This window comes from Lissotriton vulgaris, chromosome 3_1, assembly GCF_964263255.1.
Source record: "Lissotriton vulgaris chromosome 3_1, aLisVul1.2, whole genome shotgun sequence".
In the NCBI taxonomy this organism is placed as follows: domain Eukaryota; kingdom Metazoa; phylum Chordata; class Amphibia; order Caudata; family Salamandridae; genus Lissotriton; species Lissotriton vulgaris.
Genome location: NC_141689.1, coordinates 236999077 through 237025013, shown reverse-complemented (window position 1 = coordinate 237025013; position 25937 = coordinate 236999077). Strand labels below are relative to the sequence as shown.

The 25937-nt window shown below is 43.2% G+C and overlaps 1 protein-coding gene across 1 annotated transcript in view; it reads left to right on the top strand.

Moving 5' to 3' along the window:
- The window catches only part of LOXHD1 (lipoxygenase homology PLAT domains 1), a 1115079-nt gene that overhangs the window by 704096 nt on the left and 385046 nt on the right, over positions 1 to 25937 (top strand). Inside the window, exons 27-31 of the mRNA XM_086960347.1 lie at positions 982 to 1115; positions 2943 to 3103; positions 17811 to 17915; positions 20794 to 20922; positions 24033 to 24197. Coding sequence (XP_086816473.1) covers positions 982 to 1115; positions 2943 to 3103; positions 17811 to 17915; positions 20794 to 20922; positions 24033 to 24197 — 694 coding nt within the window. The remainder of the gene's footprint in view (positions 1 to 981; positions 1116 to 2942; positions 3104 to 17810; positions 17916 to 20793; positions 20923 to 24032; positions 24198 to 25937) is intronic.

Genomic DNA, 25937 nt, shown 5'->3' with positions numbered 1-25937 from the left:
TTGCATCATGACCTCTACACATCATGTGCAAATCCTCGTCATTCCACTTTTTAAAGTTATTTTTAAAATTGTTGCAGACGCTGCACAGCATTGGCAAAAAAATATTACAGTTTGCTGATGTTGCACAGCATCAACAAAAAAAACGTGGTAAATTCAGTAGGTCAAAAAAAGCTAGGCCTATTGGCTTTGCTAGTGTTAGTTTCTGTTTGTTTAGTGCCTGACTTGGTGTAATCCTGATTGTAGGCAGTGTCATAGAGGAATTTTGATTGTTTACAGCTATAAAAAAGAATCCCTTACCTGATCCTGGTCTTTGTGGCACGCAACAATGGCACAGCATTTTCATGGAGACATTTCAAGACGTCCTGACATTTCGTGGAGCATTGAATATTATCCCCATTCATTTCTTTATGTAGTTTGATTCATTATTTCACAATTTATCATAATCTCGTTGTGGCTGGTTTTTAACTCTTTTTCCTAGAAAACCATGACTTTTGTCTTTTTTTGCTGCAATTGTATGCACCACAAACTACAGTAGATTTATACATATGTATAGACTTTTTTATGGACCTTATTTTTTTCTTAGCATGAAGAGAATCTCTTAGCATGACTCCTGGGACTGGTGATTGTTGTAAGAAGAATGCCATGGATGTACATGCACCCTGACAGCACCCTGTTTCATTTCTTGCTGCTTAGGGGATGGAGGGGGGTAAGGTCCCTATGGAGAATATCCCGTCAGCATGAAAAGTGCATCTGTGGTTTGTTGGTGGAGTTGCTACTATGGAGTTTTACTTTTCCAAAATTGTGTGATGGAAGTGAGAAGTAGTCATGTTCAGAGCTTGAGAAGCAATTGTAGTTGCAGCTTGCACATGACTTTAAAGCTGCCCAGTTGTAACCCTTTTACATTGAGTCTGGTGATGCCGAGCTTGGTGTCTTCCAACCCTGCCATGAATATTGTGCATTTCTATTACTTGATGCCCACAGGAAGATGTGTTCCTGATCAAGGCAATTGAACTTGGAGCACTGAAGAAGCTTCGTATCCGCCATGATAACTCGGGCGGAAACGCCGCCTGGTTCCTTGACCGAGTGGAGATTGTAGATCAGAAGGATGATACTAGGTAAGTGCTGTTGACATCTACTAATGTTTTCAATTAGCATGACTGAAGCTAGAAGTACAACAAACTATGAGTAGTGCATGAGACTTTTGATGGTCTCACTAGATCCAAATCAATTGCCAGGAAGGTCTCCCCTGTGGCAGATGCTATCTGTTTACAAAAATATGAAATGTCCCCAGAAGAACATAACATGTCCCTAAACACACTAGAATGGTGTACTCTGACCACTTTTATCAGGCCACCAACCTACAACACAATCTAAAGCAGTAACGGTACGTCAGTGGAGCACAGTAAAACAACCCATAAAAAACAATGTTATATTAAAATAATATATAGTATTTTTATTTTGACAATTTGTAAAAAGAGGGATTAACCTCCACAGTTTAAAAACAATGTACAATACATATTCAGAAAACAGAAGGTCGACGCGGCGTTTCGGTGAGTGTTCGATATATCACCTTCTTCGGGACAGTTTTCTAAAACTTCTACACAAGGTCTAGAGTTCAATCTTTAGATTAAAAACAATTATTCAAAAAGGTAATAAGACCTTATGATGGATCCCGATGATATCCAGTATTAAAACCTTATAATAAAAACAGTAAAAAGGAATATGCTGCACATTGGAAGCCACCGTTATGATATTTATTCAGATTTGACGCACAATTGTTCTTGAAAAATATTGATATGTCCTGACTGGAGTTCTGCACCATCTGCTATTTTCAGTGCTGGAATATACACACATTTTCAGGGCTTGATAGATGCAATCTGGCCAACCTTTATCTATATAAGGGCCTTTCTAAAATCGGACAGTCTCCCTGCTTCCACTCGTGCAGCTTCCGGGTCGGGATACTATCTGCTGCCATAAAATCAAAATTCTTCTTCTCACTGATACAGTTGTCACTCACTAAAAATGCAGCACTTGGACAATCTTGTTCTGCGTGGCTTTATATTGTTATCAATAATAAAACTGCACAACATGGGGGGGGTGCATGTCTTCCTAACTCTGAATGACTTCCAGTCCTGCCACCTCCACTCTGAGAGATTTTCTACCTTTGAGCTTGTCTCAGCGAAATCATGCTAGACACAAACTCACCCATCATTAGAGACGTCATTTACTAACCACTCGGCAGTCACCCTGCCTTAACTACAATCAGTATACTTCGTTGACAGAATGATGCCCTCAATGGGTGTCTAGACCAGCAACCACCAGAACCCCCCTCCTCCTCCCACCTCAGCAGTCTCGGTCCCTTCAAACACCAGTACCTCTGCTTTCCATAATGCAATTGTGGTCACGTGTTGCTCTTCACTTGGACCCCAGCCTCCTCGTGACAACCCAGATATTTTGGTCTTCTAATTTTCTTCTCACCTTTACTTAAAGATAGCCAGACGTATGAGGAGATTAAAAAGAATTAACTTCATCAAATCTTAAAAAAGAACAGCTCCAAGAAAAGCCTCTTTTGTGCTCCGAATTTAGTAAAGAGCTGAACACACACATACATGAAAATTCATCAGGATACAGTCGCATTAGCCTCTCGCTCTTAGAAGTCATCCATTGTATCTCGTTTACTGTGTGTTCTCCTTTTTATCTGGTACATCTCTCTGCTGCTCTTAGGCTAGGTTTGTGCTGTAGAAATGCAGCATTCATACATTCATGCATGCTTGAGTCCAATATTAAGTCATTCCCTACTTTAAAGCCCTTCATCAGGAGCACACCTTTGCAGATTTTGAAAACTCTTCAATTCTAGTGTAAAATTTCTAGGGTGCTTAGTTTGTATTATCACATGTTCACTCTACATGTGTAAGTCCCTCTTCACATATTCTGTCTTTCAGGTACTTTTTTCCATGCCAGCGCTGGCTAGCGGTTGATGAAGATGATGGTCAAATTGCCAGACAGCTGGTGCCAGTGGACGAAGCCTTCATGAAGAAAGGCGATGACAGTGATGACGATGATGATGATCAACCTATTGCCACACTTGGCCTGGAGCAGAAAGGTCTGCACCCAGTTTATAATTCTGCACAAAATTATTATGCTTACTTACGAATTCAGGAATCACGATGAGTTGAAGCAGTCAGGGTTCTGTTTATAAAGCTTCTGTATTGCACGACCGATTGTGTGTCGACACATCGAATGATAAAACAATAAAATACCGACCTGCAACAATATTGAGTGCAGAATGTAGATAACCACTATCTCATCAAAGTAAGTATAGAAATGCATAGATTTACCATATTTAAATCCACATCTATGTGCCCTAATTATACATATATGTATGCATGTGTATGTATGTATGTATATACATACATGTACATATATATATATATGTGTGTGTGTGTGTGTGTGTTTGTGTTCCTAGCATGTGTTTATGCATTCACACATGCTTAGCGTACTGCTGAAATCTACTGTTGGGCTCAAACATTTGCAAGTTGTTTTTCTTAAAAGAAATCTCTTGCATTACAAGAGGTGGTGTGACTACTTCTCCCAGTGTGCATTGCGCATGGGCACCGAATCCATGTTAGATTGTTTTTTCCACCATCAGGCTCAGATGTGCCCTGAATGGGTGCCAAGTTCACTGCGTTTCCTTGTGCCCGACGGGTCCTGCCAATGTCCTTATTGATCTCTTTCACTAGCCACTTTCGAGCTTCGTTATCATCCAAGTATCCATCGGAAACCACTCAAACCTTAAGAACCGTTCTCATAGTCAGAGGCCCAGCACACTTCAGTCTCTTCATAACCCAAGAATGCAGCATGAGAAATGGAGCGGGCACCATTCCAGTACTGTCCTCAACATCACACAAAATACCTGTAGACTGGTCAACATGAGGTGTGCAACTTTTACCAGTCCCTCGACCAAAACGACGTCACCTGTTCCCCGTTTCTTGCCTTCGGGTGGAAGAAGATGCTCCGGTACAGGTGGGAACTCCTTTGGGCGCACAGGAGCATGCAGCAGTGGCCTCTTGAGGCTCACCTCTTGCAACGGTTGCCCATCCCCAACCTGCTCATGCTCGGCGAGTCCAAATAAAGCAAGCCACTTGCCAAGGACTGGGCCTCAGGTTAAAACCATCCTGAGCTGTAGGTATTCCAATGACTCAGGAAAAACATTACTTCGCGCTAAGGCATAACACTGCTTCCACGTGAGTCGGGCACCAAGACTCAAGCATGGTGATTGAGACAAAACCACACACTGGCCAGTGCTGCCTACTTGCTATTGTTGGCACCAACAGAAGCCTGCAGAGGGCAGCAAGCCTACAAGAAAGGTCGTTGACACCCACACTGGCATTGATGGCAAAGGTTACATCGACTCCAAAGCCCTCCATTGATGCCTCGGTCAATGCCAACGGCCACGACCGATCCAAGGCCGTCATCAGCACACAAGCTGCCTTCAGATTTGAAGTGGCCCTCGACACCAAAACTAAGTTCAGCACTGAAGAAGCAATTCCCTCTGAACCTCATTGAGGCCCCATGGAGGAAGATTCATGCAAAATTTCTGCAGCATCTTCCGAGGAGGATGCCGAAGCTTCAATGGCTACAAACAAGAGTTGAATGCTATGCAACAGCGCATCTATATTGACCCAATCATTGACAAGATCTACACGAGGATCTCTCTACCCCTGCAGTCAATCCCTCGCAAGACAAAGCTTACCCTTAGGGAGGAGTGCCTAAGGGTATGCCTTTTTAAGGGAATGCCTTTTTACACAGGAACCTTCACCTAAGAGGCCCAGAGACATAGTCACCAGCCCTGTTTCTCTTCCACACATTCCTTTCCACCACCCACACCTTCCATCCTCCCAGTGGCGGCTCGCTGAGGGAATGCTGCGGGGTGGCGTGGCGAGGGAGGGGAAAGGTGGAGGGTAGTGCACTCGGACATATGACGTAACGGAGTAAAGTAAGTAAATAAATAAATACAACTATTTACATTTTTGCGCGATGCAGCGCCAACTCGGCGATGCAGAGCACGCAAGTTAAATAGTTTTATTTATTAATTTATTCACTTACTTTATTCTGTTACGTCATATGTCAGAGTACACTACCCCCTACCCTGCCCCTCCCCGCCCCCCCCCCCCACAACACCCCGCAGCACTCCCTTGGTGAGCCGCCACTGCATCCTCCCCTCCACCACTGCCTGCTGCAGGCACTCCTAGAGGTCTCCTTATTCAGCTGCTACTCCTGGCAGCCCTTTTGGGCTATTTGACCCTATCGCCAGACAATAGGGAAGGGTCCTACTGATGACCCATGGGACAATTATAACAGAGTCTCACTGTGGGACCCTGGCCTAGACCATAACCCCATCAGAATTTCTCCCACCTGATGATACAGCTGCATACCACAAAGTTATTCGGCGGGCAGCCACTTACCACAAGTGGACATTTTCATGATACAGGAGGAAGAATATTTCCTCATGGAGATGCTCTTCAAATCAGAGCGCTCAGTCCACTTACTCCTGTTGCTAAAGTCTGCTCCTGAAAATTTCAGAGAGTCCCTCATGATTAGAGTAATCACCTTCTGGGTAGAAAAAACATTCAAGCCTTCCCCAAGTGATCCTGGGTAAAATTAAGGGTCAGGCCTCACTAGATTCCCTAGTAGTCCACACTGCCTGTAAGCACGCACCCACCCACCCAATCTACTGACAATGCACCACTTCTATATAGGGAAAGCATAAAGCTGGGGACAAGAAGGTGGTAGTGGGAGCAGCTACCCACTGGCAGAATGCAAATATTGTTACTCTCTTAAAGATAAGCAATAGGGCACAATGGGAGGACCTCCATTAACACCTCCCTGAAGAGTTCTAGAAGAGAGGGGAAGAGACTCTGCCAGAGAGCCAATTCATCTCCAACGCCACCATTCATTCTGCGATGGATGCCCCACCTGGCTCCATATCTATGGGTTTAAAGCTCAAGGTGCAGCAGCATCTCCTCAACCTCCCATTTGATGGGGACCACCTTTTCAGGACAGACTGATGAGATGCTTAAAAGAAAAAAAAGATGCAGAGACCACCAAGTCCATAGGGGGTCTCCAGTCTGCAAGATTTAGGGGCTCCTTTTGGAGTGCCCAACCCAAAGGCGGAGCCAAAACCATCTCTCCTGAATAGCCCCACTCGTATAAGAGGCAGCAGGCAAACCACAATGAAGCCAACAGGGAATACAGTAGCAGATCCTACAAAGGATACAATGGGGGGTAGAGGTAAGGGAGGCTCCAGCAAGGGTCCTGCTTCTATCAAACAGTGACATGCACGGCATACTCCCATATCAGACATTATCTTTCGGGGAGAGTATGCCTTTTCCTGCACCTGTGGCAGGAAATCACATCAGGCAAATGGGTACTACCTATAATTGAAACGGATCTAGCCTCAAACTGCATTGCACTCCTTCCCTCAACATCCTACTGCGATCACACAGGCTCCGCAAACAGCATCTCTCTTTTCTCGAGGAAGATGTGCATGCACTCCTGCATAGAATCCATACCCCTCAACATAAAAAGAGAGGATATACTTGTTGTACTGCCTCACTTTAAAAAAAGATGACTCCAAAAGACATTCTTGATCTCAGGCCCCTCACCCTCTGCATCATATCAGAATATTTCCAGACGACACCTCTGCAGGAGGTTATCCCCCTTCTCTAACCAGAGGATTTCATAGCAGTGCTTGATCTTAAGAACCTCTACATTCATATTCCCATCTGCCCTGCCCACTGGAAGTATATTCTCCTCAGGATCACCACTGCCCCATGCGTGTTGACATAAAAATGTTGTAGCAGTGGTGGCAGTTCTCTGCCGTTAGGGAATCCATGAATAGCAGCAGTCAGTAGTGTCTGCCACACACACAAGTGATGACATCCTTTATTCAACCATTGGGCTTTAATATAAGCACCACCAAAATCCAACTCCAACCCCTTTAGATACAGCCTTCCTCTGCTCCATTTTAAATACAGTGACAGGCAAAAAATAAAGAATCTAAGCTTTTCAGCACCGGTTGCCTTTTTTCAACCCAAGCATCTTTTATGTTCAGTTATGAATCTTTTGGGAACAATGGCATCTTACATTGCAATAGTTCCCTGCACAAGGTTGCATATGCAGCTCCTGCAAGTGTGTCTGTCGGTTTAATGGTAACAAGCTCAAGGTAAATGGGAAGATCCAGTATTGTCACAGGCCAAGGTGCATCGCTGTCTTCAATGGTGGGCAACTGTTGAAAGGCAGACCTTTCACAAACTCAGTTTCAAAGTTGACCATTATCACGGATGGCTCCCTCACAGGATGGGGCACACATCGATCACAGAAACAGAACAGTTCAGGGACAGTGGCCATTTCAATACCAGGACCACGACCACCACATCAATTTTTTGGAACTACTTGACATTCAGCTGGCTCTCAAAGCCTTTCCCCAACTGATTTGTGGAATGGTAGTCCGGATCAACACGACAGCCATGTATTACACCCAGAAACAGGGTAGCACATAGAGCATCTGGAATTGGGAGCTCAGATACAACATTCACCTTCTGATAGAACATCTGCCAGCAGTAGAGAACAAATTTGCCAACCTGCTCAGCAGAATGCATCAACAAGTCCAAGAGTGGGAACTCTACCTCCAGGTCCTCCACAGATACTTTGAGTGTTGGGGCGAATAGACCTCTTCGCCAGTCCAGAAAATGCAAAATGCCCAAGCTTTGCCACCAGGTAGCCTCACCTACAGTCCATGGGCAATGCAATATGGATGAACTGATCAGGGATATTTGCCTATGTTTTTCACCTCTCTCACTGCTTCCATTCGTGGTCATGAAGCTCATATGAACATCTCTAACTTTAATCATAGTGACTGCTAGACTGCCTTGGTTTACTGCTCTTCTGGAGCTATCAATTAGCCTGAAATAAGGTCAGGTCAGTCATCCGGATCCAGCCCTACTCAATCTTGCGATTTGGCACTTGTGGTCCTAGATTTCAGTTACCTCCACCTTCCCCCAAAAAGGTATGTCCATCCCGAAGTGGGCCAGGTGGCCTACAACGCTTGCTCCTTGTGCAACTAGATGGAGGCATTTCATCCATTGCTTTATTTCCAACAAAGACGATCCTTTCAATCCTACAGTGCAGAAATTGTCTCCTACGTTCTGCACCCTGCAGAAGGCAAGCTTGATCTACACAACCATTCTTCTCCAACTAACTGTAGTCGAATATTACATGGAGAACAAACAACACGCATCCTTTTTCAGGATTCCAGTGGTTAAAGGATTTATGTAGAGTCTAAAATAGGATCATACCCTCAGAGTACCTCCTACTTCAGTCTGGAACCTCGAGATAGTCTTTACCATTCTTACGGAGACAACATTTGAGGAGCCTATGCATTCATGCCCTCTGCAGTTTGTTTCATGGAAGGTAGCCATCCTGATGGCTATCACCTTGATTATGCCCATTAGCGAGCTGCAAACTCTTACCATTCACAAGCCTTTCATAGAGGTAGGTGGTTGTTTGTTCCCACCCCTTGTTCCTCTCTAAGGTGGTGTCACCCTTCCCTCTGCTGGTCTTCTTCCCACAGCCGGATTCTATGACAGAAAGAACACTGCATGCCTTAGATGTTAAGAGGTCATTTATATAATACATAAATAGGGCCAAACCATTCTGCAAGTAAGACCAGCTCTTTGTTTGCCGTGGGCAACTGCTTCACCCCCAATTATGCACATCTGTGTGTGGGCTAGTGGGAGAAGCAGGTGGGCTAGGCAGATCATCACAACCAGTGGGTGGAACAACCAATTTCATGGGTGCACTACATTGATTACCTTTTTATTCTTTGTAAGGGAGGACACTATATTTCCATCCTCAATCAGAATAATTTGAATCTTCCATTCAAAAGCCATTTAAATAAACACAAGGCCAATTTCCTAAACTTGACATTGTCAGTTTGGCATAGAACAATGCAGAGCTCCCCGTTTGGGAAACCCACAGAGAGGAATAGTATTCTTCATTGTGATAGTAATGATCCTAAAACCCTTGAAGTGGAGCATCCCCTTTGGGGAATAACTCCACGCTAAACACACTTGCAGTATTAGCAGGACTATGATAGAATTCCTAGTGACATGACTGAAACATTTCGAATAAGAGGGTATCCCATCTCGGTACTTGAGATAGCGCAGGAGAAAGTTAAACAACATTCTCACCAGTATCTGCTATTAGACAAGGTCAAAGAGAAAGAGGAACCTAAGACCAGATTGATTACCAATGTCTCAGCAGAAAATGCAGAGATATGTAAAATATTTTATAGGAATTGGCACATTCGTAGATCAGATAACATCATAAGGCATAGTTTCAACATACACCGACAAGTAAAATGCAGGAGGAGTACTTCTCTACGGGGTCACCTAGTACCTACCCATTTAACCCCTAAGGCCAACTTTCAATTGAATATATCTGAAACAGATTTGTATCCATGCATGGAAATACATCAGTAAAGTTACTATGTGTAGAGAACCATGCAGAATAATGCAGGTTATGATCAACAAGTTGCTTATCTGCAATTCAGATTATCGGTGTACTATCTTGTACGTCCTTACAATAAACAATACATTGGAAGCACTATACAAGCAACTAAGACGTGTATTTTAGAACATATGTGAGCCATAACTAAAGGGGAGTCATCATACCCAGTGGCTAGACACTTTCAAGTGTTTCATATCAGTTATCGCAATCACTTAAGGTTTTTCTGCCTGGATGGAATAATTCTAATGAAAGAGGAAGTGACAGGGCCAGGGCACTACAATGACTTGAATTGAGACGCATCATCAATTTACAGGCTAAGGGCCTGATTCACAAAGGCAATCTGAGACAAAATTCTAACTTTACGACTTCGGTATTCATAGCGGTCATTTACAAGTCATATCTTTACGTCCGCAGTCGGGTCGGAATCTCCGACTTGGGCCGTATCTCTGGTTTGGGCCGTACTCTCAGGCTCAGCCGTATGAAGTGTAATCAATGGGCCGGAATGTAATTTTTACAAAAAGTAACATTAGGAACGTGTGGTAAATGGTAGAAGAGGTCATGAAAGTCAGTTTGGACATTAAAAGGGCGTGGCGGACACCACATCATATCCCAGAAAACTATGGTCCTTTGCATCATGGTACATGCAGTCCACAATTTACTCTTCCCTCAGTGTTGACTGTATGGCCCAAGCCGCAGATTCTGGCCCGACTGCAGACTTAAAGATACGGCCAAAAGTCGTAAAGTTACACTTTTGTTTCAGATTGCCATTTTGAATCAAGTCCTAAGATTCCCGATGGCTCAATAGTGATGAGGAATTCCAAGAATGCATTGAGGGACCGCAAGCAAAGGAAGGGAATCATAATGATTAGGTCACCATATTTTGCCCATCAGAGCTTAATACATAGTAGCAACCAAATTTGGATTTGATCATTGTTAAAGAGGTATGAATACTATGAAATGAGATTAGTAATACATTTTGGTTTGATTTAAATGTATCTGCTATTGATTTTCCCTATTTTACCATTTCTGTTGACTATCAGCAGAAACATCGCTTTTGACTCTAAGGGTTGTAACATTAATTGTATGATTATATTGCCTTTAGAGTTAACCCTAATGAGTGCTAGGTTAGCCATTGTACACAACAGGCTTCACTGTAATATTAATAGTCTATCCATAAATCCTGTTATTTTATTTTTTATTTATTTGAGTTTTATCTATCACAAACTTGACCCAAAGGTATCAGAGAGCTTTACAGGGTAAGCACCACAGTAAAAATTATATAGTGCATACTTGACCCGAAGTTCTCATAGCACCTCACAGAGTAAGCATAGGAACATCACATGAGGAACATATAGAATAGATAAAATGTAACGTAACTGTAAAAAGAGTAAACAGTATACAGTGGGATATGTAAGCAAATAGCAGCTAATACCCAAGTTACATAAAGCGTAAATAAAAATACAAAGCATGCGTAAACGTAAAGAACTGAGGTAGTTAAGGAGGGCAGTTACCAGGGTAGGGAGAGTAGGTGCATAGTTCTTTCCAAGGTGGTGAAGGAACATGGCAGTTTAGCACTCATGTTACATTTGTACATGTAATCAATTGAATTTATAGAGCACTTTGACCAGACGAAGATGGCTGAAATGTAACAGTAAATCTCGTCTCCCTTGCAGAGCCTTTCTTTGTTTTTATAGTTTTAGCTAAATTGCACTTAATGGAAAGGGAAACACACAAAACAGTGATCAAGGCATATTAGGTGAAATACATCTTTTTGTTTGCTGCTACGAGGTGTTTAAATAAGCACTTTAAAACCCCTTTGTGTGGCCATGCAGTTTGTTTGGGAGAATGGTACATTACATGAGAATCTCCTTTCACATACGAAAACAACCACCTCACATGGATCTGCAGCGGCGAGTGGTACTGAGTGCTGAGAAAAAAAAATATATATATATATAAATATCCATCAAGTTTAGCCAGAAGAACAGAGAGAAGCCAGCCGGCAGGATTTGGATCCATTTCTTTAATGAAAGACATCGCACACAGCACAAGCTCTAACATTAGCCTCCTCATTGTATCTTAATGCCAGACGCGTTTCGAGATGTTAATCTCTTCCTCAGTGGCAAACCATCAACTGATGCACGGCATCCTTGCACTTTTTAAATAATTATATCTGAGCCCTAGTGGGCGTGGCCACTAGCATGGCCTTCTGGATATTGTAGTGCCATGTGAGTCCGTTTTTCACAGTTGAAAAATAAAAATGTCTATAAAACCACAGTGGGCAGTGGTTTTATAGACATTTTTATTTTTCAACTGTGAAAAACGGACTCACATGGCACTACAATATCCAGAAGGCCATGCTAGTGGCCACGCCCACTAGGTATCAGATATAATTATTTAAAAAGTGCAAGGATGCCGTGCATCAGTTGATGGATTGCCACTGAGGAAGAGATTAACATCTCGAAACGCGTCTGGCATTAAGATACAATGAGGAGGCTAATGTTAGAGCTTGTGCTGTGTGCGATGTCTTTCATTAAAGAAATGGATCCAAATCCTGCCGGCTGGCTTCTCTCTGTTCTTCTGGCTAAACTTGATGGATATTTATATATATATATATACAACATATACAGATATCTATATATCTAAAATGCATAGATCACCATATCCACTGGATATGGAGTTAAGAAAAGTAAAGCTGCAGCTACCTTTAGCTACTCACCTCAACAACATATTGGTAGTCAATATCCTGCACTTGATATTGTTGCAGGTCAATATTAAAAACTCTAAATTGCTGTAGAACACTAAACCACATGTAGCTGTGCTTTACTGTGAGGCTAAAGTGCATCCCTCTTTTTCATTTTGTTCTCCTTCAGAGGGAAGATTACCTAGCACTTGGGCTATTTGGACTGGGTCCAGAAAACCCGGATACTCAACGTATTTTAGTTATTGTTATTATCATTGTTAATGTTATTATTATTATTATCACTATCATCATTATTATTATCATCATTTTTATTAGGGATAAAGTACCCCCCGCAGTACATTGCAAGGATATTGCAAGTCACTGAAGAGCTCCATAACCATATAGTGGAACGAGGCCGAGTTCCTTTACAAGGTTATGGAACTTCGAAGTGACTTACAGTATCCTTATCATATACGCCCGGGTGTACTTTATCCCATATAATACATGGTCACACCATCACCTTTCCCATAACCCACTTAAAACCTTGGTGCGTAGCTCTTTCATATGAAAGAGAGAGCATGTTTGCAAACATGAAGATTAAAAATAAAACCTCTAGTGAAAAAATAGCACATCAAACAACTTGTATTCTTGTTGCAAATAGATATTAGAAACAGTTCAATACAAGTCAGTTTAAAGAAACCTAAAAGCTGCAGTAGCTCTGCATGTGTAGAAACATGCTGAAAGATTCTAGCTTTTCTCTATCTAAGGAGAACAAAAAATAAACACATTCTCTCTGATTGTCATCGTAAGCTATTAATATAGAGCAGAAGAAAGAAAAGCAAAGTTCTTTCAGTTGCTTTAAACAGCTGCTTCATTTATGCTCCATGACCTGACCTGCCTTTAATTTCGGCTGCTGGCAGCAGGCACTGTGACGTCAGAACTTGACTGTAATAACTTACAATAGTCGAGTTATGTTATGTTATGTTATGTTAAATAGGTCTTTTATAGCGCACGGCTACTCCGAGGAGTGTCCCGGCGCTTTACAATACATGACCTAAAAGGGGAACAGACAAACATAACAATATAGATTGAAAGGAAAGCTCAACAAGGTTCAGAAACATAACAGGAAATCCCTAGCGGGCAAAGAGCCATGTCTTTAGGCCCTTCCTGAACGCGAGCAGATTAGATGTAGAGCACAGGATCAAAGGTAAGGAGTTCCAAAGCTGCGGAGCTAGCAGCCTGAACGAACGTCCACCAATGCGGGCTTTTTTTATTCGGGGCACCTGTTATGGCTGGATTTTCCGCTTAGATGGGATCAGCCCCCAGGGGCCCCTTATGACCCAGCCAAAACGTACTCACCTTCCCTCCTTAGAACGTATTCACAATGGATAGATATACAGATATATATACAAATCACACCTAAGGATGGGGAATAGCAATACACATGCATAGATTTTCTACAATATCTTATTCACATCAGTTGGTCTCGCGGCCACCCCGACCCAGACCGGTCTACCCTAGGGCAGATATTGCGCACAATCCGGTGCGACTACACATGGGCCTGCAGAACCCAATGCTCCCTTTTCCAAACGATCCACAATCCTGTAGATCTCCACGCCAGTCTCCCACCTGACGCTCTCACTTATTCAAGCCACAATCTTGTGGGTATACACGCTGGTCTCCTACCCAGCGTTCTCACTAACGCCGCATATCAACGACAACCACATTCCTATGAACGATCATCAGGACAATGTCTCAGTTATCTACTCGGGATAAAACTATAATAATGACTTTTGATATGGTTCCCAAATTATATGATGTACCTCCTATTCCTGGCATCAAAGGTCCACTCACTCCCTCTTTGTTCGATCACCATTTACCTGATCGGGATTTCACATCCGCTCACATAAACAACTTTCAACTAGAAGATGCATTTACCGAGATTGAACAGGAACATGAGGCACACTGTGATTCTATAAGAATTAGGATATTTATTGGCAATACACACATATCACATTACTATGCAACATAATTTCTGCAAAGAAAAGGTAAAGATTAGAGTGCACACTAAATGGGAAAAGGACGGAGGTCACCTGGTTAATATGAAGTCTGGACTCGGCAGTCATCTAGGTTCCCTCCTCGTCTCTGTGTCCTGGCTCGCCTTGCAGTCACACCCCAGCCGTCACAAGTACACGTCTGCACCGCTAGGCTCAACCTCGTCTGCTTCCCTCCAGGGCACCGGAACCTTGCTGGTTATTAGCTACTGTCTCTCTCTCTCTCTCTGTGTCAGTGCGCTCCGCGCTAATTCTCCTTCAGTCTTTCTCAGAGAGTTTCGGTCTTAAATCTTTCTTGGACTTCAAAGATGGCGACTGTCCGCCATGAGATAATTAATGGCAGAGATGCTAACGGCTAGATGCCGCCTACGGACTAACTCACGAACTGACTAACACCTTCGCTAATATCAAAGCCCATTCCTTCATGGAAAGCTACGGCCAGTAACCTGCCGCCCACCAAATTCTTGTACCTCCCCGTACCAAGGACACGTTCCCAGCCGGCCGGCCTGAAGTTGTGTCTTCGGTGTGGAGAAAAATACATTCCTTCGATAAGGGCCAGCCTGAGCCGGTTCTCTCCAAGTGAACAACAGCTTGAAACTAAAACATTACACTTCACCTAGAAAGTCTTCTCGAGCTACCGGGCAAAAAGCAAAATGGAGTCTGTCCTGTTTAAGGCCTACGGAGCCCACAATATACATAACTCCATGGAAAATATCCTAACATGTTAGCAAATGAGCAGATCATGACTAATACCTATATATCTATCCCCTAACTTAAATTCATAAGCCCTACATTAAGGAAAGTGACACGAAAATACTCTAATATATGGAAGGCAGGGGCCCTGTCTATAGTCCTAATCCCTATGCTATGGGGGTGATAGGCTGGAGTCACTCTCCATTATTCTTCCCCTTAAAGGAGCCAAAAAAGGGCAGCCATTACAGCACCACAGCCAGGAAGAGGGACTCCGATCTCAGGGATCGTGCCGGATGGTAAAAGGCCAGCCTCCTTTGCAAATATTGAGCTCCCGAGGCATGCAAAGCCTTGTGGGCCAATGTCATAGCCTTGAATGCTATCCGCTTCCGGATAGGTAGCCAATGTAGCAATTGCAATAGGCTAGAGGCACTGGCCCGCCTGTGGAGGCCGAAGATGGCTCGTGCAGCCGCGTTCTGGGCCACCTGCAGGCATTGTAAAAGGTACTCCGGCAGGCCAAGATATAGGATGTTCGAGTAATCCAGTCTTGATCCGATTAAGGCCTGTACTGTCATTCTCCTATGTTCCTCGGAGAGTAAAGGGAAGAACTTCCGGAGCATCCAAAGGATGCCAAAGCACGTTCCTGTAAGAGCCAGAACCTGGGATTTAAGCGTCAGCCTGTTGTCGATTTTAATTCCCAAGTTCTTGGCTAACTGGAACGAATGAGCTGGGGGGAACATGTCGGCGGGCCACCACCCATGCCAATCCGGATCAGATGGACATCCGAAGAAGAGTATCTCAGATTTATCTGAGTTGCACTTGAGGCTGTTTAGCTGGAACCATTTAAAAACAGCCCCAAGGCACTCACGGATACTCTCTCCCTCAAAATCTTCTCCCTTCCGGCAGGTGAAGAGAAGCTGGGTATCATCGGCATAGGATACGATCTGGGCCCTGTAAGACTCCACCAGTGTCGCCAATGGTGTCATGAAGATGTTAAATAGAGTCGGGATCAACACGGAGCCCTGGGGAACTCCGACTCCCAGTGGCGACATCTCGGCGGAGCCAGGGGAGGCCCAGACCGTTTGTCGGCGGTCGGCTAGAAAAGAGCGAAACCAGCTGAACACCGTCCCCCTCAGACTGATTTCATGGAGTCTTGTGAGGAGACCCTCATGGGGGACGGTGTCGAAGGCCGCCGACAAGTCAAGCATGACCAGCATAGCCCTGCCTCCTGAATCCAGCGCCTCCTTGACGGCCTCCGATACCTCCAATAGCGCCGTCTCGGTGCTTAAATTGGGGCGGAAGCCAGATTGAGAGGCATGTAATAGCTCGTGAGACTCCAAGAAATTGGAAAGCACACCATGTACATGCTTCTCAAGGATCTTAGCCAATGCAGGAAGAAGCGAGATGGGCCTATAATTGGCAGGGACTTCTGGGGCAAGGCTCGGTTTCTTAAGAAGGGGGTTTACCATAGCCTGCTTCCATGTCTGCGGAATTACCCCCTGACTCAGGGAAAGGTTCAAAATTGGGTTGGCAAGAGGATTGACAATAGCTGCCATTTTAGCTAGGAATTTGGCCGGACAAGGATCAAGGGGTGAGCCAGATTTGAGATTCGTCATGAGTGTCAGCGACGAAGGTATCGAGAGTGGCGGGAAAACAGCCAGAACTGGGCCTGATGTAATAGGATGGACTGACCCCTCCAGGAGGTTCAGATAACCATCCACCGGCCTCGAAGGAAAGGAATCCTGTATCAAACTAATTTTAATGGTGAAAAAGTTGGCAAGGGTGGCAGCCCATGTCTCAGAGGGAGCAGCCTGAGCTGAGTTAGGGCGCAAGGTCGTAAATTCCCTAACAATCGAGAAAATCTCCTTACAGGAGTTTGCTGCATCCTCGATTCTCCTAGCAAAATAGTATTTTTTTTCCTGGAAAACTTCCAGATGGTAGGCTTTGATCATTGATCTATAGGTAAGCCTTGCCTCGGCATCGTACTGAGACCGCCATGCCCTTTCGGCAACTTTACACTGCCTACAGGAGTGCGCCAGCACTTCGGTGAACCAAGGGGCAGAGACCCGTTTCAAGGTGGTCCGGGGGGGGGAATCACAGGGGCTAGATCATTCAACCTATCTACAAGCCACATCTGCAGGGTTTCAAGATCTTTATCCAGATCACCGGTAAAGGAGACGGGATGGTCCTGTAAGGCCTGGGCCAGCATCTCCGGGGTCACCCGATGATACGCCCTTGAAGCTGTTCCCTGATGTCTCATGGCAGTGGTGTGAGTTCTGACATCTTTTCATTATAATTTACGACTTGAACATCACAAGTTGCTTATTTAAAGAGGTTAATGACTGGCGTTTAGACAGGGATTACAGAATCCCATTGTAGGTGTGACGTACACATATGTATTGTTTCCCTGTAGTTTATTTCATGTATCTCTGCACAAGGATGTACACAGCCTTCTCAGCTCTGCTCCATCTCTTACTGCCATATAACATTCCATGACATCACATATATATAGGAACCTTTACCTGTTCTACTCATTACACTCAAAGGGAACTATACACACCCTACCTACCTCACTACTCCACCCATGCATTGTATCGTCATCATCAGTAGCATTACTTGTATCTATATCTTCTTAGATAATTGAGGTGTGCGCCCTGGGAGTGTTGAATGCAGGCTGGAGCGGTAAATATTAGATGTAGTCATTTTAGGTAATGTGTGAGTGGTAAGAAATGATCATTATTTTTGTGTGTCAAATTATTCTTGATCTGTGCAACGCATTCAAGCATATACTCAGACTGGCTTCTGCTCTTTCACAGCTAAGTCCACCACCTACACCGTGAAAGTGAAGACAGGAGATAAGAAGAACTCTGGGACCGATGCTAACGTGTACCTCATTCTGTATGGAGAGAAGGATGACACCGGTGAGAAAGATGCAGATGGCCATTATGTGAAACGAGTGGGCAAACCGAATGCACATTGTACAAACTTAGTAAGAAGGGGTTTTGTGTGAGAAGGAGAGTGTGAGAATACAAGGCCTGATTCAGAAGGAGAGGAATGGAAGAGTAACAACTTGCTCTCTTTGTTTTCCTCCATGGGGAAAACATGTTTCTCTTCGGTGAAGCCTCTACCTTTATACCCAATATTATTCAGGGGTGTTCTATGCCCTACGATATGACTAAATAAACAGCTGCTTCAGGGGTGGGAAAGTACTTTTCCCGGTAGTGCGCATTCAGCACCAACTGGGCACTGGCCCTGCACCACCCCAAGTGGGGCCCATCTCAACTGTTTAAAACCAGCGCTCATCTCCCCCTGCACCTTGGGAGACCCAGTCATCTGAGTTCAGGTAGGCCTTGGGTTGAAAAGTGTTTAGAAGGTTTGGTCCTGTTATATCACCTTGAGTCGAGTAAGGTAAAGAAGCATGCATCGATGTTGAGCTTGCATAGTTTCTTCTTAGCTTCCAGGAAGGATTTGCGTTTTTGTAGGACAAGTTTGGTGTGTATGTATTTTGTGAGACTAGTACAGTAATGTGACTTGACTGTAGGCGTGCCCGAGGATGGCATCTCTAGCGTGATAGTTCAGGATGTGAATGAGGATGGGTCTGGCCAGTGCACCCCCTGGCAGCGTCCTCAGAGCCAGGGCCCAATGAGCCCGCTCCACAATGAAGCAGCAGGTCAGGGCATTTGTCGACATAATGCAGCGCAGCCATCAATCCATAGGCTTCCGGGGAGGGCCCTTTTCAGCCCTCTTGAAAGCCGAAAAGGCAGATGTTATTTTGTCGGTCTTTTTCCTCTGCGTCTTCGACCCATTCTGGCAGTTCTTTTGAGATAGTGGAGAGTTTCTAGACAGATAGCTGTAGTGCAGACACTTTTAGGCCTCCGTTATTCTGCCCACATCTCGGCACAAGTCTTGGAAGAGGAGCATGACATCTGAGCTCACAGCCCCAATCTTGGCCTCAAGGCCTTCCCATGAGTGGGTAATGGCAGAGAGTGTCATGGTGATGTCAGCCCCGTCACCTTCTGCTCTGCTCCCTGATTCCAGAGTCTCTGCTGCTTTGTAGTCGCTTCCGTACATTTGTCCAAGTTCCCTTGCTTTTGCTGTGGTGGAATCTCGTCTTTGGCCATGTCAAGGCCACAGATGCCAGCCAACTGGGATCGTTGTCTCTAGACGACCGCACCTTCCGTCCAGGCTGGGGCAGCACAGTGCGGCACGAGCAGTCCTACAGAGGCCCTAGCGACATACCCGCAAAGCAAATACGTTTCACGGGCATTCAGCACCCTGCGTGGTCTGCATTGATTTCAGGGCCCACTAGCATAGATGTTCCAGTCCCATGTGGCACCCCCACCCCAATCGCAATCCCAAGGGGAGGCAGTATGCATGTCCTATAGGCCTGCAGTGGCACCCATCAATCCCCAGGGCCTTGCAGAGGTGATTGTTGTGTGTCCACTCACCGCGGGAAAGCCCTGGGATAAGGCACCAGTAAGTCAGGTCCCTGGAGGCAGGATCCAGCCCCAGCAGCCTTGGTAACCCCACACTGCTCCATTCCAGAGCCAGCTGTCTCTCATGGCTCGGGCCGCCCCAAGGCACATGCCCCGCTGGCTGAACCCCAGTGCTCTCTGTCAATCGTTCCACTGTGTGCTCCCATGACGTTCACATACGGGAGAGGGAGGGGTCAGATGTGCCTATCTATGCGGCAGCATGGCGCTCACTCCTCTAGTAGCAACACCTGCCGACCTCTTCACTGGGGCTGAGAACCTCGCATTAGGTGCAGGAAGGCCACACCGGGGTCTGCCAGCCTCGCGCAATTCTCCGCTCATCGTCCTTGGACTGGTTTCGGGGTTGTCAGTTGCCACGGAGAAAGGACTGCGATCCACCCCTCTAGGATGACTCAGTAGATGATCGTTTAAGTGAGGATGAGACAGGAAGTTGGATGGGCGACACATAGCCGAATTAGATAGTGGCTGCCATCTGCAACATCCAGACCATGTCCCCTGTACTATCTATCTTTAGGTTTAATTGTTTATTAATATCTTTCTAGGTGAATGCCATTGAGTGACTTGTGAATGCGAAAACTGTTTTATTTCCTTTACCGAGAAAATATTTTGCAGTGTGGAAAAACCTCTTTCCGTTACATTCATTTCTAGGGGTGTTCCTGCCTCTTTCTTGCTTTCAATGCATGCACATTTACTCTTGCCCTTGACTAACATACATTTAGAATGTATTTGAGGTGAGAGGCTGCCTGCAAACATTAAGCATTTTGTGGGTCTTTCTTCTACTTTTGCAGGTGGTCCCTCCCAAAAATGGTTGCATGTCAGAATATGAGATACCGAAATATTGTTAGTCATAAATACTACAATTTTCCTACAAATTATTTGAATGAATAGTATCTAATCGGGTGTAGAATTTTGATTATTAACTCCAGTGGGGATATAATTTAGTGGACGATATGTAGGACAAACCACCTATGTCAGACAATAGTCCGATACCGATATTTTGGTAGCACTCCCCCCAGAAACATCCACTAGCCACCTGTGTCAGTAGATTTATTCATGCTTAAAAGAACACCTTACTGGCAAATCAGGATTATATCCATTTTCTGGTGGTATTCCACATTTTATGAACATCCGTAGTGCATTTACCTATTTGCGCATCAAATTAAACATAGAAATTAACTTTTCGTTGTCAGTCATGACCACTGTCTCTAATTTAGCACAGTACTCTGCGATTTTTATGTTTTTTATGCAAACAAGTATTTAATTTATATTTTACTCTCTACACACATTCTTTTCTTAACAAAAATAGGATTCATGAACCTGAAAGCATCCAAAACAAACAAAAACAAATTTGAGCGTGGGAAAACAGACGTGTTCACTGTGGAAGCTGTCGATATTGGGGATCTGAAGAAAATAAAAATAGGACATGATAACAAAGGTAAGAAAGATTGCTAGATTTGGGTTTCTACAGCAACGCACAGAAACTTCTTAATAAAGTTGTAGAACATGTATCGTGGCCTGGAATGGCAGTGAAATCCATGACTTAAAATGTGTGTCAATGTGCTTGTTGCTGCAAACCTGAGATCTTAAGTTCCATCTTTTTAAGTAGTATCCTTATATTTGTTGATATTTAGATCCACCTTAGTGCTTAAGTTTAAGTTGTCACCAGGACTTGGGTTTTCAGTAACTCGAAATGCTGTATATACCCATCATCAGGGGTAAACTGACTTCTTGATGGACTTTCTGAATTGCCAGGTGCTACGACAGTGTAAAAGCTGAGCATATGTTATCACAGGATTCAATGGAGCTTGACTCAAAGGTTTTGTTTAATGCCGCACCTTCACCGTCAGTCAACATTGCCGCCCGAACAAAAAAATCCTTCGGTCCTCAAGACTTTACCATTGCCTCCAAGCTAACGTTTCTCGTGTCTTGCGAGAAATCATCGAAAGGGCAAAGGCTTCAAGGAACATTTAATGAAAATCAGATTCACTGATGGAAAAAGAATAGTGTTAGTTTGAGGGCATCTGGGAGTGTGATTGACTCTATTCAATCCGCATATTAAGATGATGTGCCTACCGATTAAATCTTTGTGTCACCTGAAAGCCAACTCCACCTTTCATCCTTAATTGTTTTAAATAGAATTATTGAGTTAGGTAATGTTCTTACATCTGCTTTTGGAAAGGCTTAAAATGTTTCATCATGTTTACAAGCTAGTTTGGTTTGAAGTTTAGTTCACTAATGTATAGGATATATTATTGGACCTATGCCTTGTGAGGCAAAGACAGGTATCCGCCTGGTAAAATGGAATTCTCACTTTGATACTTTCAAGAGAATCAATGGATGTAACTGAATGAAAGGGCTTTACAATAAAAACGGCATCTGAAATAAAAAGAAGATACAATGAGAATTTAGAGTAGGAATGCCATTAATAACAAAAACATTTCTATAAAAAAATATATGTTCCTTAAGGCTGAACATAAGCTAGATATTCTATATCAGGGAGCTGTAATTACAGTCAAGGCTAAAGTAAAGTTAAGATCATGTATCACCCCTGGCTCTGATGCAGCACTCACTCTCATCTTTATCCTTGCTCTGCAATTATGGAAACTACTCCTGCGGCCACATGCATCATCGGGACATTTTGCGATTCCTTATTTGCGAAAAATAGGGAATCGCAAATAAGGAATCGCAAAATGGGATGCATTAATTTATTTGCATAATTTTTGCGATTCGGTGAAAGTCGCAATTTTTACCCAATCGCAAGGATTATGCGAATTCTTAATTGCGATTTCGCAATTCCCATTGATTCCTAAGGGCCAAAAGGCCCATAGGAATCAATGGGAAGGCATTGACATTTTGCGAATTTCTATTTGCGTTTCGCAAAATGTTAATGCATTACATGGGTGCAGGGGGGGTCCAAATGACCCCCCCCCTGCACCCCTGAAATGCATTTTTAAGTGCATGTTTCACACACACATGTCCTAGGGACATGTGTGTCTGTAACATTATAGTGCTTAAAATGCAATTTTGAGCATTTTTTAACTTTTTCGCAAATTACCACGAGGTTCAACCTCGTGGTAATTTGCACCCCCTAATTGCGAATTCGCAATTTAAAATGCAATCATGCATTGCATTTAAGGAATCGCAAATTTGTGATTCCTTAAAAGCAATTGCATTTTTGGAATTCGCTGAAAATAGCGATTTTCCAATAAATGTTTGATGCATCCAAAAAAGATATTTAGGAATCACAAACGGCCGAATTTACCGATTCGCACCGTTTGCGACTCCTAAATACCTTGATGCATGTGGGCCCTGGTGTGCATTGTTTGATGCTATATTGGTGAATCGGTCTCTCGAGGCTCGTTCGACTTGACTTCCAAAAGTTCTTGAGGAACAGTAACCTCTACACAGTTGTGTCAGTTCCAATTGCACACAAGCAGATGTACAAAAACACATGAGACCCTTATGGGTCCTCTTTTTCCCAGTCCACTATTAGGGTATTCCAGACATGCAGCAATGCTTTGTCACTTAAAGAGGGCATACAAACTTGCAAATGCACATCTTCAGATTTATTTTTACATGTTTATCTACTAATACCAATAAATATTCCTTATGGCTTTTCTATTTATTATTCAAATAAAGGATGATCCAAATGGTTAATGCTCTCTAAACATTTCAGGGAAGTGATAATCCCTTCATCAGCAGACTACTTGTATTCTGCATCAAGAGAGCATCACAGTGCCATAAGGACCTAACACACTTGAGAGGCTCTTGTGGGGCAACATACCAGTTTGATCCTAATGAAGGGATTACTACGTGCCCAAAACGCAAAGCACTTATTACCCACTTGGATCGTCCTTTTTTAGAATAATAAATATAAAAGCCATAAGGAAAGGAAGATGAGCAGATAACAATAACAAAATATGTATGAAGCGCATTCACGAAAACGTGTACATTCTACACAGTATGTAAAGTGTATGGGAATTAACCTTCATCTGAATTCAAGAGATCTCTAGTACTATTGTAAGCCTGGCAGGGATATTTATTGCATTTGCAATAATGGTCAAGCAATAATAATATTAGCCATAAACGCATTTAGAAATAATGAAGGCAGGACCAAGCAGTAGTGTTTAAAAAAATGAGAACTGCATTTAATAAACCTATACATTAAGGATACATAATGAGTAACTGTGTAATGTGGTTTTGTATAGAATGTATCCAAACTCCCAATGCAGCCAGCACCTCTCTGAGCATGCAGCTAACCAGCTGAATTTACCTCTGGCATCTGTCCTGCATCTGTTCTTAACCTAAGTCGATTGAAAGTTGGCACTTTTGGTATTTAAGCTTCCTGATGCTTGTAAAAAATAATCTGTTCCTTTTTGACCTGGTTGTACTTGCAGTGAAGTTTTTAATGTTATCTATAAATGCACAACAAAGCGCCTCAGATTTACCTATGTTTTCTGAAGACCATCTAACCAAAATACTAAAGACTAATCATGTGTCCTGACATGAGATGAAAAGACAATGGTGTTTCATGTTTTGATGCAGGTAGCTCAGCAGGCTGGTTCCTGGACTGGGTGGAAATTGATGCTCCGTCTCTTGGACAACGGATGAAGTTTCCATGTGGTCGCTGGCTGGACAAGAAAGAGGATGACGGTGCCATAGAGAGGTTTCTTTTTCCTTCAGAACTTCAAAAAGAGGAATATGTTCCATGTATGTATTGCTCAGCTTGTTGTATTATCATCACCTTATTGCAAAGCATAAAGTTAACATTAACATCAATTTCCTGGGCCATTGATGCCACATACTGGAGGTATGAAAACACAAATGCCTTGCTTTTTTCCTTGTATAGGCCTTATTTCTTTTAGTTCAGTCCTCAATTATGCACAGCATTTCAGAAATATAAGGGCGTTTTTATCCAAAGATGAATACCCCACCGATTTACTAAGAAACTCAGATAACTAGTTTTTTCTGTTTCTTTTTAACAGATCTTTACATACAGCAAAGTTGCCTCTTAGGTCAATATATTTCTGCTTTGAAAATCCTAATGACAAACCAAAATTCTCATGGTCATGTACAGTTTCCTACTATTGTTTTTTGTTGTGTCCAAAACCAAACTATAAGCGAAGCACTAAAAATATTCATATGAAATGTGTTACAATAAAATATACAATTTTCTAATTAATTTGACTAATGGGACTTAACATCACTTTTGACGTCTAAGGAACGAGTACTTCTGTGTTGGAATATAGGAGTACCTGCAGTAACAGTGCAATATAAGCACATATTATTATTTAATTATGTGTTTACTTAGTTCCACTTCATAACACTGATAACTTGATAGATAATTCTAGGTTATCACCAACACCTTCCAGGTAGCTCAAGATCCATATAAGAAAGCTTTGGGATCACTTAATGAAAGCTTACATCTTAACCTCAGTGAAGATTGATAATATTATAACAAGACAAAGAAAGCAGAGATACACAGTCTAATCAATAGGTAGCATCTCATGGATCAATCCATAGATAAAAGCCATGGCACGTGCTATAGGGGGTGATGCATGGTTTGAAAGTGTAATATGGAAATTTGTAACAATCACAATACAGGACTTTTATCAAATATTAGTTGAGTAGGATGGCTAGAGTTTCCTTTATATATTCAAGTGCACGGCCTCAAAAAAGGTTACCAAAACAGAATGGCAAGTGTATTGGGGCCACTGACCAGAGCACCAACACATGGAACCAATGTACCCTAATCTCAAGTATTTGAAAGCACTCTATCAGAGATAACATAAAAGCATCCAATCAACGCAGTTGGTTGGTTCCTATGCTTGGCTTTTAGGACTGTAGACACTATGGGGCTGATTTACAAGCCCCTTGCGCCAATTTTGCGTCACTTTTAACATGGGAAAATTGACGCAAAAGTGGGGCAAGGAGCTTGTAAATCTGCCCCTATAGACTTTAGGTCTATTTATTGAGACCTGGTGACCTTTAGCTTAGGTTTTGCATATGCGTTATGAAGATCTTTATGAAAACTGAAGAAAGAGTTCATAGTGCCCTTGAGTTTCTATGGATTTTGATTATTATATGCATATAGGACACAGGACAAATCATTGAGATTTTTATTTCCCAAATTTTAATGGCACAGATGTGTTATAAATTATTAATTAAATAGCTCACGTTCACTGGAGCATTTGACACAGTAAGAAATAAACACATAACCTCCAGAAGCAACAAAAACTAAAGAGGTCAATAGGAGATGTTCTGGTTTTGTGATTTTTTAGCAATGTTGGGCTATGCGATCGAAGGTCAGGCTGAGATACATGAAGTGAAAATGTGAGGCCATAAATTAAGAAGAGTGCTCCTACATAGCTCTGTGTACCATTACCAGAGGCTTGCGCAGTCTTGTAGTGTGAATCAATGAGGCGAGCGCAGGACTGTAGAGATATGTTA